Genomic DNA, 16,757 nt, shown 5'->3' on the forward strand with positions numbered 1-16,757 from the left:
AGACATTGCCAAAAAGAGGATGTGGCAACCAGAAGTGGATTTTGCCTATTGAAGATCATGAATTTTATTTAAAAATTATAAAAGATAGGGAGGATCTAGATTATATGTACCATGAGCTTTAAGTTCACTTGTCATATTTGAACAAGTAATTTATATTAGATAGGTCTTATTTTGATAACCTCATATATATATTTAGATATTTCTAGACATGTGTAGTAATTTGGATAACTTGTGGAAATTTAGTTTTGTTGATGCATTTATTTTACGTTTTATACGTTGATTTTACATGTTTTATTCATCTATGTATTCATTTAATTTTGATTTACACTTGTATAGTTTTATTTAATTATGTTGTATATATAGTTATGCATGTATATATAGTTTCACTAAAATGAGCAACTAATTATGTTGTCTTAAGGTGTTTTAAGTGGTCTTAAGGGCATTTAAGGGGATATTTGCGTCATTGATTCTTTTATATTTTTACACATGCATCGATTCATTTTATTCATCTATGTACATTCATTTCATTTATATTTACACATATATTGTTTTATTTAATTATTTTGTTTGTATTCATCTAATTATGTTGTCCTAAGGTGTTTTAAGTGGTCTTAAGGGGATTTAAGGGGATATTTGCATCATTGATTCTTTTATATTTTTACACATGCATAGATTCATTTTATTCATTTATGTACATTAATTTCATTTATATTTACACATATATTGTTTCATTTAATTATGTTGTTTGTATTCATCTAATTATGTTGTCCTAAGGTGTTTTAAGTGGTCTTAAGGGGATTTAAGGGGATATTTGCATCATTGACTCTTTTATATTTTTACACATGCATGGATTCGTTTTATTCATCTATGTACATTCATTTCATTTATATTTACATATATATTATTTCATTTAATTAATGTGTTTGGATTCATCTAATTATGTTGTCCTAAGGTGTTTTAAGTGGCCTTAAGGGGATTTAAGGGGATATTTGAGTCATTGATTCTTTTATATTTTTACACATGCATGGATTCGTTTTATTCATCTATGTACATTCATTTCATTTATATTTACACATATATTATTTCATTTAATTATTTTTTTGGATTCAACTAATTATGTTTTTGGATTCATCTAATTATGTTGTCCTAAGGTGTTTTAAGTGGTCTTAAGGGGATTTAAGGGGATATTTGCGTCATGGATATAAGTTCATTAAATTTTTGAAGTAAGTTCATTAAACATGTACATAAACACTTAACTAAAATGAACAACTAAATTAAATTTTAACAATTAAATTTGTTTAACACCGAACAACTAAAATAGACATAAACACTTAACTAAAATGAACAACTAAATTAAATTTTAACAATTAAAATTGTTTAACACCGAACAACTAAAATAGACATAAACACTGAAATTTCACATACACATGTACAATTAACTAGAACACTTAACTAAATTCAAATTACTTAGAGATTCTATCATTTAAACACTTAACTTTCAAAATTGTAATCTATCTATATATAAACGTGCAAAGTACTATGAAATGTAGATCTATCTAACACATACACATATATGTCTATGAAATGTAGATCTATCTAACACATACACACACACACACATGAAATATGGAAAATAAATATCTAGTACACATACGCATATGAAATGTGTATAATACACATGTATGAAATGTCTAGTACACATATACAAATATATGAAATATCTATAAAATGTGTACACATGCACAGACACACACACACACACACATATATAGAGAGAGAGAGAATAGGTCACTCGAGGCCTTGTCCTGAAACATGTCCCGATCCATGCACCTGCAATAGAGTATGCACACATAAAATCATACATTAAACATTTAATTTGAATGTACTAGAGTAAAAATTTTGAAGTAACATAGATTATGAGCATTTGTACATAGACAAATATACCTTTGAAGAGTCTCTAACATCACCACCATGTGCATGCAGGATTCTAGGACGTCTATGTGATGAGAAGCTCAACCTACATGATAGTGGTGCATCCTGTAATGTTGAAATTTTGTTAGATATACATGTGTACACATATATTTATAACTTGCAAACTAACCCTTTAAAAATAGAACTTAAATATTTAAGATTCAATTAATTTAAAGTTATAATGTATGTACCTGTGTCTCATGATGAACAAGGTTGGTGGCAATGTGCAAATCCTCAAACATCATCCCCTGTGCCTGTAATATAAATTACACATGAACTTGAACATGTACATTATTTAAACATTCATTATTATTTAAATCTAATCTACTTGAACATGTACATGTACACGTGGTTGTAGATAAACATACCTCGGGGTCTCTAACACCTCCATCACGCGCATGTTGTACTCTATAACATTTGCAAGATGAATGGCTTATCTTGCACAATGTTCGCTCATCCTAGACAATGCACACATTTTGTTCGATATATATATATATAATTTAAATAGCTTGAAATTATGTAATCAACACCTAGATATCCATTTAAATAGAACTTAAAAACAAAAAAAAAAAACAATTTAAACTTTATATATACTTGTGTCTCCTAATGAACAATTGGGTCAGTGGCATCATCCAAATCTCCATACATCGACCCTAACGTGATACCCTATATAGTTCAAAAAATACAATCCAATATATATAATTAATTTAATCCATGTAGTTCATGTGTACAATCAAGTAGCTATATAAAATATTTAAATTAAAATTAGTAAATTATTTATTATATAATTCATACCTCTCCTGCAGCATGTAAGGCTGGTCTGATCCTGTTGATGTCAAAATCATGCAAGGAGCCCACTGCAACATGATCCCCCTCACTGTCTGGTTCCATAAGCATGGTAGTCAACATCCCCAAAAATCCAATACTAGGTACTATGGGTCGATCAACTAATGTATAAATAGGAGGAGGAGGTGTATCCTGACCAACTGTTGTATGGTGGGGTGGGGTAGTAGGATGTGCAACAGTAGTAGGTTGAGAATTTGTATGCTCATAACCACAAATAGATGCACCCAGTCTACCAAGTGCATGCCTAACAAATGATGGGGCATCCTATAGTGGGATCCCATGCTCCATAGCAATGACCTGATATGCATCCAAGAGATCACTGGATAAGCATGCATTCATCTCTCATAAAGGATCTATGTCATGCATGTGTGTTGTTAGATTCAATGATAGTCCCACAGATACTTAGAGGGGGTGGGGAATCAGTGTCTAACCGGTGGTTGGAATATTTAAAATTATTAATAATTTTGCCACCCAAAATAGTATACCAATAAATAAGAATTAATGTAGTAAACAAAAATAATAGAGATAGCATAGAAACACACCATAACACAAGATATTTTAATGAGGAAACCCGGTGTGAGAAAAACCTTGGTGGATTTGTGACCCACAATATTTACTCGCTGGCCAGTGAATAAATACTACTTACAATAGGGGCCTACACATGCAAGGAGGCCAACATCCTAGAGCTCACTGCTCAAAGAAGAGTCTCACTGACTACAAAATGAATTATTAAATCCAATACAATGTACTGCTCAAAACAACATCTCTAATGCCAGGTTCGATACCGGTTTAAGCTCAGATAGATACCATAACCAAAAACCTTCGATGCTACTAAACAACTATCTTCTACCATACATTTCTATTCCTCATTCATTACAAAATTATCTATAAGATCTCATACATATATGAGTCTTTTACAATATACCATGTCGGCTTACAAAAGATAATTATATTATAATAAATAATTCATATAAACAAACCTTTATCCCATGTTGGTTGGAGTGTCAGTACGCTTTGTTATCGATGTAATTTGAGTGCCGATGTAAGCTCTTGCTTGTGCCGGTGTCTACCAGTGTATTTTGTGATGTCGGTGCATGTAGAAACCTATTGCCGGTGGGTTGCCAGTTGGTTGCCATCAATAACAACATCAACTATTCTCATAAGAGTGTAGAATGCCAACAATCCCCCCCTTTGGCATTGATGGCAACACTCATGAGAAAAATCCAAAACTGTTCTCCCAAAATTGAAGTCCAAAAAGATGTGCTCCCCCTGAGCAAGTGATCTCCTCTGTACATGCATTTTTCTCTCCACTACTCCCCCTTTGACATCAATGACAAAGGATGTCATAAATAATCAAAAGAGTACAAAAATGCTACCTCAAGGTTTGTAATCGTTTGGTTACTATCTGAAAGATGTCTGCCAAAACTAGATTCAAACTCTGCATAAACTTGTTGCTATCATTTAGAGTTGCCTCAGTCTGCTGGATCATACCAGTGAGATAGTGCATTTTCTGCTCTGGTGATCGCTCTCCTTGAACTGTTGCCTTAGATAATTTGACTCTCCGAGTAATAAGATTGTCCAATTTTGAACCAAGTTTACTTTTGAGTTCCCAAACATTGGACCTTATCCTTGCCTTCTCTTTCTCAAGTTTCTCCAACTTCTCAAAAACTGTCATTTCCTGCTCAAAAACTGATATAAGTCTAAATGACCCTATTATATTATCCTCAATGTCATCAATTTCCTTTTGTTTCTTTTGTATCTCCTCATCAATGTCCTCAGTCAAATAGTGAGGTTTACATGCTTCTCTATATAACTCCTTATACTCCAAAATTGTAGAATTAAGTACCGGTAAAAGTGTATCCAAGTGATCGGTACATTTCTTTATAGTGTTCTCAAAGAATGTGCTTTTCTCTTTGTCCAATCTCTCCTTAATGGTATCCTCATTCACCTTATCTATGGTTATTACATTATCAGCAATGAATTTGGACAATGTGTCCAATTTAGCTAAAGAATCATTAATGTGATCTATCTTACAATTAGGGGCAATCATCTTCAAAATAGGTAAGGTGTTATCAATTGCCTTAAATGCCAAGGCATTGCAATCCGTTATCCTTTTAATGGAATCCAATAGAAACTTTGTGATGTTAGTGGGTCTGAATACACATGTAGATGTGCTCGGTTCTGCTGTAGGTTTCTTCTCAACAGATGTTTGACTAGTTACCTTCACTACATCCTCTTTATTTCCATCAGATGCATCCACTTTACTTATATTTTCTTTTGGTGGATCTGTCTATGTCTGTACCTCTACCTTTAATGGTTTATTAGTTTGATTAAGCTCCTTTGCAACTGCCGATTTCTCAGACTCAACATGAACCTCTGCCTCAGATTGTTTCTTTGTCTATACCATTGTTGGTTTCTCAGATTCTGGTGGCCCTGTCCTAATTGTCTTGTCCTCTATTGGTTTCTCAGTCTCTGGTTGCTCTACTTGAACCGGTATCTCAGTTTCTTAAGATTCAACAGTCTATGTCGGTTCCTCTGAAATCTTGTTGTCCTCAACACTATCTACCTTAACCTTTGCAGTCTCTTTTTCCATAATAATGTTTATATTCTGTGTATCCACATTCATTGTAAAAATTATCTCAGACTTCGGGTTAGTATCATCATGAGTTATACCTTCAGTAGCTATATCTAGTGGATTAGCTGTATGAACCGGTGATGTTGAGGTTAAAGGAGGGGTGTCTTGAGCCGATGGAGGGATGTTATCTATTATTTTTATAGAAGGTACACCACCTATTTTACCTTTTCCCTTGTCTTTCTGATATACCTTGAATGTCTTCTCCACTTTCGGTCTGTTTCTTTCCTCTTGCTCTCATCTTAGTTTGAAATATTTTGAAGTAGTCTGTAATGTTCTTATCATAGTTAGTTCTGATACCGGTGAAAGCTTCCTATATCTGTTTTCCTACCGAAATGTCGTAACCAAAATCTTTGTGACCTATGCTGGGTATCTCTTTGGTAAAGTATAGCATCAGGCATACTAGTAGGTTTCCAAAATAAAAAGTACCTTTCTTGTCTACCTTAATCTTCTTTACTTTATCAATCAGTTCATCTTTAAGCCATTCACACACATCAATCTTAGCATTAATGTTCACCATCTTATATGCACTCTGACTACAAAGGCTAGAAATAGAATTCAGTCTATTTGCATGTGTTGCTTTATATCCTAGTACCATACTCACATATTTCACATTTATATCCTTAACATCATTCACTCTAAGTGATTTGTTATCAGATGTGACTCCAGTTAACTCCATAACTCCCTTGTTAGGTATTTTCTTGGTTTTATCAGGCCTACTATTGGTTGAAGGTAAACTAGTAACTGCCTTAATGGCTTCCTTGGTTATTTTGTAAACTGAATCTAACCATATGAAATCTCCTTGGACTCTGCTTAATACAAGTCTTATAACTTCCTTTGAAAATTCAGGAATGTTCAGAATCTCTACAAAACCAAAGTCTTCCACAATCTTATGTTCAGGTTTAATCACACCATTTCTATCGGTAATAACCTCATTAAATATTTTCTTTAAATCCTCAGTCCCTAGGTTTTCTATGTTGCAATGTATGTAGATTCTAGGGTCTTCTGCAAATGCTACACCCTTCAGAATTTTTGAAAAAGATCTGACAGAATCATCCTGCTTTGCAATCTTGGGGATAATTTTAAACACGGGTCTAGGGTGTTTGACGTTTTCAACAATGATAGGTTTTGCAATAAAATCAGGAACAAAAGATGAGGTTGCCATTATGATAAATACCTCTTACCCGAAATTCTCTTAATGCCTGAAAATCACTTCGTAGCTCTGCCTTAGAATGCCCTTGCTCAGTTTTGCGCTCTCTGATGTTTGAATGCTCGGTGAGTTGAAAATGAGGGATCTTCGATGTTATATAGTGAAACATCCTTCAACAACCACATTAAATGCTCGCCAGTTAAGTGAAAACTTAATACACTTGCAGGTAAAGAAGAAACGTATCTTCTCACCATCAACTGAGGGTAGAATGCATGATTTTCAACTTGTTGTAATACCCCCTAAGGATTATTCCTCAATTAAATGAAGAATCTCCTACCGGTGGAGGGTTACTCTGTTCTACCAGTGCAGAGATAGATTCATCAACTTGCTGATCACTCTTCTTAATCCATTGTTTTCAAAATTCTTGCTTTACTTCATCTATCTTTTCTTTTCCCTTCAAACTAGATCCTTTCTTGTTTGCCAGTATAGTCTTGCTTCTACAAAATTTTGCACTATGTCCAATCTTGTTACATGCATAACAAGTTACATTATTCCTCTAAATAGCCTTTCCATATCCTTGACCAGTTTGTGATCTGCATTGATTAGATAAATGTCCAAATCTACCACAAACATAGCATTTCACATTCATTCTACAATTTTTTGAATTATGACCAACTTTGTTGCATTTGGAACTTTGACCAGTGGGTAAGTTTGTATTCTGATTATTTCTAAATCTACACTGATTTGCTCTATGACCATATTTGTTGCAATTGAGATATTTCCCATTAAATTTATAAGTATTAGGTTGTCTTACCAATTTGTTCTGATCTTGATTATTTGCAATACCGAAACTTTCTCCATGTTCAAATCCAAGTCCATTTGTATCTCCATCAGGCTTTTGTCTTTTTAGCATGTCATCAAGCCTTTCTGAACTTTTCTTGAATTTGTCTTTGTGTTCATTTGTAGTAACCAACTCATTTTCCATAATTCCAACTTGTCTTGTAAGTTCCTCCTTATCATGTTGCATGTGAATCAGATCTATCTTTAACATATAATTTTCATGACCAAGTCTCAAATTTTCATTTCCTGCATCATTAAGTCTCATAGTCAAGTCTTCTTCATTCTTCTTCCTATCTTCAATATCCTTACATAACCTCATAGTCATATCTTGCATTTCATTCTTCATATTAGTATTCTCTTGCCTTAACTTATTTGCAATGTCTCTAACAGTTTCTTTTTCATCATCATCATTCTGCATCTTCTCATGAAGTTCTTTTCTCTTATTTTGTGAGCTATAACCAGATTTTCTTGAAGTTCTTTAATGAATTCCTTAGCAGTCCTTAGATCATCTTCAAGTTTGATATTCTTCAACTTTTCTGCATCAAAATCTTTAAGAGCTCCTTCCAACTCTTTTCTTAAGTTATCCATCTGTACCGGTTTCAAAATCTTCCTCAAGCTGTTAGGCTTTTGCAAATAGAAGACCAAGCTCTGATACCAATTGTTAGATTCAATGATAGTCCCACAAACACTGAGAGGGGGTTGGGGGGGGGGGGGTGAATCATTGTCTAACTGGTGGTTGGAATATATAAAGTTATTAATAAGTTTGCCACCCAAAATAGTATACCGATAAACAAGAATTAATGTAGTAAATAGAAATAATAGAGACAACATAGAAACACAAAATATTTTAACGAGGAAACCCGATGTGGGAAAAACCTCGGTGGGATTTGTGACCCACAATATTTACTCACTGGCCAATGAATACATACTACTTACAATAGGGGCCTGCACATGTAGGGAGACCAATAGCCTAGAGCTCATTGCTCAAAGAAGACTCTCACTGACTACAAAATGGATTATTAAATCCAATACAATGTATTGCTCAAAATAGCATCTCTAACGCTAGGTTCAGTACCGGTTTAAGCTCAGATAGATACCATAACCAAAAACCTTCGCTGCTACTAAGCAAATATCTTCTACCATACATCTCTATTCCTCATTCATTACAAAATGATCTATAAGCTCTCATACATATATGAGTCTTTTACAATTTACCATGTCGGCTTACAAAAGATAATTATATTACAATAAACAATTCATATAAACAAAACTTTATCCCATGTTGGTTGGAGTGTTGGTATGCTTTGTTTCTTATGTAATCTAAATGCTGGTGTAAACGCCTGCCAGTGTTGGTGTCTGTAGGTATATTTTGTGATTTTGGTGCATGTAGAAACCTATTGCCGTTGGGTTGCCAGTTGGTTTCCATCAATGACAACATCAACTATTCTCATAACAGTGTAGAATGCCAACACGTGCAGCATCCATCGAGGATGGTATGTCTACTCGAACATATGGATCATCACTCATTGATGCATCATGAATGCTAGTATGAGAGTGCAACAAATATCTACCCACCCGATCTGATGTCATCTCATCCACCTGTGTGGGTATAGTAGCAATACTGGAAAATATGGACTATTGAGTGTCATCTGGTACACTATCTGCAACATGTGCTAGGTCCACACTCTTGGGAAGAACCACAATGTTTGGACCAATCAATGCCTATTTATTAATAGGTGGGGGTGCACTAGGTCATCTAAACTTTTCTGAAAATCTGCCCTTCCCTTTCCCATCATGTTTCGACAAATTGGTGTAATCAACATCATCCAACAAATGAAACTCTGCAAACAATTTTTTGCAGAAATGAAGGGGCAACTCATCATTTTGGGGCCACCTATGATGAGTGGCTAACCATCTAGGATAGATAAATGGTGCTAATAATGCATCCATGCACCTGGTAGGCATATAGCCTTTCACCCTACCAAAGGCCTCATAATGAGGAAACATGGTTTTCACATCAACTGTGGAAACCCTATCATTCACCGTGTGGAACCTATCGTCCATGCAAGGGCCACATTTTTTCTATTATGAGAATCATTCTTTTGCAATAAAGGATATTTGGAAGACAATATCCAAATATTTCTATGGTGTGGAACTAGAGTTGGTGGACTCCAAGTACTTTTCAACTTCTAGAAGACCAGAGAATGATGCTTTCAAAATTGCCCTTCTATTGGGAGATTGTGTACATAGCCTCTTGGTCTTCTAAGACACTGAAAAGGGTGCTTCGAGTCCACCAACTCTAGTTCCACACCATAGAAATTTTTGGATATTGTCTTCCAAATATCCTTCAGTGCAAAAGCATCATTCTCATAATAGAAAAAAGGTGGCTCTTGTGTGAACACATTGATTTCCTCCAAGCGTGGCCCAATAGGTTTCCCCAGAACTCCAAAACCAATTAGTCCCTCTAGACATAAATTAGAGACCACATCACACTCCAGACATTGTTTGTTTGTATTGCATGCTCTCTATGTATTTATCACCCTTTAACACTTTCCTCTGCTTTTCTCCAATTGCTCTCTTCTAGGAAGCTGATGAGCTTGTTTCCATGTCATTTAAGATAATGCCAGCTTTCTTTCTTTTATGAAATTCACTTGCACATGACTCCTCATCTTGTATCTTCTTCTTCTACACAGATATAAATTATAATTCACTGTGTCACAAGGGGCCTTAACTTGTTCTAAGGTGTGACCCCTTAGGATCACATAAGTCCCCTTGTGACACCATTTGGTCTTTTGTTGTCCTCATAGGTCCTAAGGGGTGCACATGTGTAGCAAGGGGCCTTAAGTGGCCCTAAGGGGTCACGCATGTGTAGAACACATGCATGACCCCTTAGGACCACATAAGACCCCTTGTGACACCATTTGGTCTTATGTGGTGCTAATAGGTCCTAAGGGGTGCACATGTGTCGCAAGGGGACTTAAGTGGTCCTAAGGGGTCACACATGTGTTCTAACACATGCGTGACCCCTTAGGACCACATATGACCCCTTGCGACACCATTTGGTCTTGTGTGGTCCTAATAGGTCCTAAGGGGTGCACATGTGTCGCCAAGGGCCTTCAGTGGTCCTAAGGGGTCACGCATGTGTTCGTGACCCCTTAGGACCATATAAGACCCCTTGCGACAACATTTGGTCTTGTGTGGATCTAATAGGTCCTAAGGGGTGCACATATGTCACCAGGGGCCTTAAGTGGTCCTAAGGGGTCACACATGTGTGACCTCTTAGGACCACATAAGACCCCTTGCAACAACATAACATTTGGTCTTTTATGGTCCTAATAGGTCCCAAGGGGTGCAGATGTGTCGCCAAGGGCCTTAAGTGGTCCTAAGGGGTCATGCATGTGTTCTCACACATGCGTCACCCCTTAGGACCATATAAGACCCCTTGCAATAACAATTGGTCTTTTGTGGTCCTAATAGGCCATAATGGGTGCACAGGTGTTGCTAGGGGCCTTAAGTGGTCCTAAGGGGTCACGCATGTGTTCTAACACATGTTTGACCCCTTAGGATCACATAAGAACCCTTGCGACAACATTTTGTCTTTGTGGTCCTAATAGGTCCTAAGGGGTGCACATGTGTCGCAATGGTCCTTAAGTGGTCCTAAGGGGTCACGCATGTGTTAGAACACATGCGTGACCCCTTAGGACCACATAAGACCCTTGTGACACCATTTGGTCTTATGTGGTTCTAATAGGTCCTAAGGGGTGCACATGTGTCACAAGGGGCCTTATGTGGTCCTAAGGGGTAACACATGTGTTCTAACACATGTGTGACCCCTTAGGACCACATAAGACCCCTTGCGACAACATTTGGTCTTCTGTGGTCCTAATAGGTCCTAAGGGGTGCACATGTGTCACAAGGGGCCTTAAGTGATCCTAAGGGGTCACACATGTGTTCTAACACATGCGTGACCCCTTAGGACCACATAAGACCCCTTGCGACACCATTTGGTCTTTTATGGTCCTAATAGGTCCTAAGGGGTGCACATGTGTTGCAAGGGGCCTTAAGTGGTCCTAAGGGGTCACGCATGTGTTCTAACACATGCATGACCCCTTAGGACCACATATGACCCCTTGCAACACCATTTGGTCTTTTGTGGTCCTAATAGGTCCTAAGGGGTGCACATGTGTCACAAGGGGCCTGAAATGGTCCTAAAGGGTCACACATGTGTGACCCCTTAGGACCACATATGACCCCTTGCGACACCATTTGGTCTTTGGTGGTCCTAATAGGTTCTAAGGGGTGCATATGTGTTGCAAGGGGCCTTAAGTGGTCCTAAGGGGTCACGCATGTGTTCTATCACATGGGTGACCCTTGAGGACCACATAACACCCCTTGTGATACCATTTGGTCTTTTGTGGTCCTAAGGGGTGCACATGTGTCGCAAGGGGCCTTTAATGGTCCTAAGGGGTCACACATGTGTTCTAACACATGTGTGACCCATTAGGACCACATAAGACCCCTTGTGACACCAATTCATCTTATGTGGTCCTAGTAGGTCCTAAGGGGTGCATATGTGTCGCATGGGGCCTTAAGTGGTCCTAAGGGGTGATATAAAATAATTATACTCCTTAGGATGTATACATACACATACATACATGCATACATACATACATACATACACCTCGGGACATGCTATATGACACTCATAGCATATTATAAATTCATAACAGAGGTTATTGCAGAGTGTGATATAGGAGACAAAGAAACATGTCATATGCTTCAAAAATTTCCACTCATTGTTTGTAATCAACCTTTCACATCTTTCAATGTTGGACAAAATGTGTTCCATTGAATAACAAGAAGAACAAGTGAAAGCCAACTACAATCTAGCTACTTACATTCCTAAATCAATCAACATCTAGAATTCAAAACAATACCACTACTCGAATCTGCAGGATCATACTCTTATTTTACAAATTACAAAGGATGAAAATGGAAAGAGAGAGAGGTAAAAGCAATTGCCCATGTTTTTCCAAAGTTCTACAACATCTCAAAGGGGGACTCAGATCACTTTGAAACATTATGCTAGAGTGAGAACTTACTATTGTACAAACATTTTTCAAGCAAATAAATTGACATAAGACTTACTAAGGGTACGCTAAATGCAAATTGGAAGCAAATGTGTGCAACCTAATATGATGTTTGGCATGCTAGTCTTACCATAGAAATGGAAGCAATAATTAAAGAATAAGAAGATAGCGAGACTAAGATGAACACAAGGGACACAACAGAGCTAAATGAATGGAAATTATTTTCACAAATGGGTGGACATCAAGCAATGTTAGCCTAAATGAACACAACATGCTTGGAAAGCGAGAGTTTGATAACAACAACAAATGTGATCAACTTATGATACCCTAAGAACTTCGTAAAATTGTCACACAATTCATACAAATGAAGAAGGCACGCATCCAAGAAGAGACCATTGTAGGCAACTTTGATGTCCTAGACTATACACTAGCACCAAAGCGAAGACTAGCGGTCACAATTATTACCGACCACAACAAACATCCATTAGATAAACTATTGCACATGATCATTTAAGGAATAGCAAGTATAGGGAAATCCTACTTTATTGCTAACATAAAAAAAAAACTTGCAAGTAAGAGCCCACAACAAAAAGGCCAGCTACTAACATTAGCTCCTAAAGAGGTTGTTGCACTTAACATGCATGCATCAACCAAACATTCAACACTTTGGATTTCTATCAAATAAATGCACCCACTATAGGGATAAGCATTAACAACATTTCAAGAAGAGATGAAACACATAAGATACATACTGATTGATGAGATGAGCTTCATAGGGCCAAAGTTACTACTAAAAATAGACACAAGACTAGATGAGGCCTTCCCACATGGACAACATCTCTTCTTTTGTGGAGAGTCTGCAATTGCTAATTGGTGACCTCACACAACTCCCACCTATGAGGGATAGGCCTATTTACACATCATAGTCAAATGTAAAAATATTGTGGGACAAATTTATAACCGTTGTCTCATTACAAACAAAATTTTGACAACAAGGTGAGAATCTAGAACAAAGTCAATATTGTCAAATGTTGCAAGACATACAAGATGCATAAGCGACATGAGAAGATTGACAATTTTTAATGACATGGACAAAGAAGCATCTTACATCAAGTGAAAAAGAACAATTTGACAATTCAATGCACCTATTTTCTATAAGAGATTTAGTTAGGTTGCACGAGAGAAGAATGTTAAAAAAATTGAACCATCTGATTAAAATTAGTATTGTGATAAGCACTAGGACCGGTGTAGATAATACATAGCTAACGATGAACAACTTGAAATATAGGTTTTTCTTTGTAACATGGGGGCTTCACTTAGTGAACCTGGATTATAGCACGTGTGTTCATGGCATACTAAAGAATCACCCTATTTTCAAAAAATATTGTCCTAAACTCCTTTTTTGTCACCCCCTCCCAATACATAGGCTGAATTAAAATCCCCCTATTTTCGCCAAATATTGCATTTTTTCATAGCCCGAATTAAAAAACCCTCTATTTTCACCGATAGACAATATATTGTACCATCATTTTTAGGATATTAAACCCCCCAATATGAATGAATGCACATGATATAATACTGCCTAACCAATGAAGCCCTTGTGCTTTGTAAAGGGCAACACATCATGCTCACAAGCAATATATGGACACAAGCAGGATTGGTAAATGGAGCTCTTGGTGAAGTTGTTGAAATCGTTTACACCCCTATATCCAAATCGCTAGATGTTCCAATGTATGTTATAACAAGGATCGATAACTACAATGAGCCACCATGGAACAAAGCTGACGTTTCTTCTCATGAAGTTCAAACTCATATGTCATAAAATTTAGCACTATCACAAACGTGTTAGACAAGTAATTTGAGGGAATTCCCCCTTATGTGGATTCCTATCTTAACATATACCTAGTCAACCTATAACGAAGCTTCCTCCTGTTTTATTGAACTTTGCTTCTACGCCGACCAAACGTTCTTGTTTGACGTGACCGTTAGGTGATTTCAGGGGGAGGAGGAAAAGACATTCTAGTCAAATTTGAGAAGCAGAACCGAAACAAGTGCATATTGATTTTATTCATTCTTTGTTGAGTGTTCAGATGAAGAGTAGAGTGCAATTGTTGTTGGATATTGGTATGCATTATTCATTTTTTATATCATCTTCTTGTAAATGAGTTTTATAAGTTTTCTGTGCATTATTAATTTTTTATATCATCTCCTTGTAAATGAGTTTTATAAGTTTTCTGTGCATTATTCATTTTTTATATCATCTCCTTGTATATGAGTTTTATAAGTTTTCTGTGCTTTTGTAGTAAATTTCTACAAATTGAAAATTTGAGAGAGTTGAATTTTTTTTATTACATTGGTTTTAAAATTAGACGGAAAAAAGTACCAAATTGATTACATCAAATACATTCTTTGTTCAGTGTTTAGATGAGGAGTAGAGTGGATATGTTGTTGGACATTGGTATGCATTATTATTTTTTATATCATCTCCTTGTAGATGAGTTTTTCATGTCTTGGAATAAATTTCTACAAATTGAAAATTTGAAAGAGTTCGATTTATTTATTATATTGGTTGTTAATTTATATTTCTTTTAGTTATAGAAATAAATGAATTTGTTATGTACTCCAGTAATTTTTGGAAAAGTGAAAATCAAGTGGAAGTAGCTGTGTGTTCAACATAATCTTCCTATCAAATGTCAATTCCCAACTAATCACAAGAGGGAAGAGTTAATGTTTTGAGATGAGCAGGGTAGAACACTTCTTAAAGGTAATTTAGGTCACTTCTCGTTTTCATCATGCTCAACTCGAGACTTAGATGGAACAACACGGGCATCAGGCTTTACTCTTATTTTTTATTACTACTCTCTCTTTCCTGTGGCTATTTCCAAGCCAAATATTGGAAATATCTTCGTCATCCAATTTCGGTTTAATGATTGTGCCATTTATAAGTATAATTTGGGTTCATGTCTGCCAAATAGGGTTTTCACATAAAGAAAATAACAATTTCCCAACATGTGAATGTCACACCATTGCAAAGGCATCAGAGCAAACCATTTGGGTGGAGATTCTTACCACCTCATAGCTTTATATATTTAAAATTTTAATGTATATTTGAATCAAAGGAAACATGATATAATGTAGACTATTTTCCTTTTTTTTTGTGATTGTAATAATTATCTCGTGGTGATAGAGGAAATAAGGTTGTATCATTATCTAACTGAATATCGAAATAAGATTTAATTAATAATGGAATGCAGTTTAAACGAATATTAAATATTTATTTAAGAAGGTTGTCAGATTTATACATCTACATTTGGCCCCTCTTTGAAGTGACGTGTGTGCACATGTTGATTCAAAGAAAATCGCTGGATATATTGCCAAAATTTTATCGATATGATGTTGTATGCCAAAATGTTTGATATGATTCCCTAGATGTGGATTTGATAAATGATCTTGATGATGCCCCCTCGGGAGATGAATCAAGGATATGTATGAAAGATCTATAAAATTTATCAAATTTGTGATCGTTCTAGTTGATTTTGATATGATAATGTTGATGATGACAGAATGTTGAATATGCGCAATTTGATTCATCTCCCCAAAAAAAGATGTTGATAAGGTTAATAATGAAAAAGTGGAAAAAAATAACATGCCCCACTTATTAACCCTAGGGTTTGCCCATTTAAAAGGTAAAAAGTGATTATGAAAAGTCATTTTACACTTGTCTTCATGCAATTTGGACATTTGGAGCTCAGACCATAATTCTGATTCCATACCATTCTCACCATTTTATGCATGTCAGGCGATACCAGAGACCCATCGTGTATGGCCCACTAGTAAGTGGCTCAAATCCTTGTCTTTTTTGATCAATTTTGGAGGTTTTTTGTCACATTTTTAAAAATTTTGGATTATGTTTTCATGGTTTAGTGTGTAGGAGTAGGAATTTAGTGCATACGAAATGAACTATAGTGCATAGAAACCCTAGTGGTGCAGGAGCACCTAAGGGTTGAAATTCCCTTAACCAATTTTGTCTTGTGAGACCTTCCAGTGGTCAATTGAATACATAAGGACTGGCTCTAGTCCATTTGTAAGGTTGTTTAATTGGAGTTTTTGAAATTTTTCTTATCGGCAAGACCTACCCCAATCGACAAGTCTTACCCCAATGAGGTCGCCAGAGTATGGAGTGGTTGTATAAGGTATTGGAAGGAGTGGTTCACACTTACCCTAATGA

At 36.1% G+C, this 16,757-nt stretch overlaps 1 protein-coding gene across 1 annotated transcript in view; it reads right to left on the minus strand.

Moving 5' to 3' along the window:
- Nucleotides 1–1,788: 1,788 nt before the first annotated feature.
- Nucleotides 1,789–16,757, minus strand: part of LOC131875264 (disease resistance protein RPV1-like) — a 78,920-nt gene continuing 63,951 nt past the window's right edge. Inside the window, exons 5-8 of the mRNA XM_059219337.1 lie at nt 2,767–3,081; nt 2,163–2,225; nt 1,945–2,037; nt 1,789–1,830 (exon numbers count right to left, since the gene is read on the minus strand). Coding sequence (XP_059075320.1) covers nt 1,789–1,830; nt 1,945–2,037; nt 2,163–2,225; nt 2,767–3,081 — 513 coding nt within the window. The remainder of the gene's footprint in view (nt 1,831–1,944; nt 2,038–2,162; nt 2,226–2,766; nt 3,082–16,757) is intronic.

The sequence above is a fragment of the Cryptomeria japonica genome, chromosome 4 (genome assembly GCF_030272615.1).
Source record: "Cryptomeria japonica chromosome 4, Sugi_1.0, whole genome shotgun sequence".
NCBI lineage: Eukaryota > Viridiplantae > Streptophyta > Pinopsida > Cupressales > Cupressaceae > Cryptomeria > Cryptomeria japonica.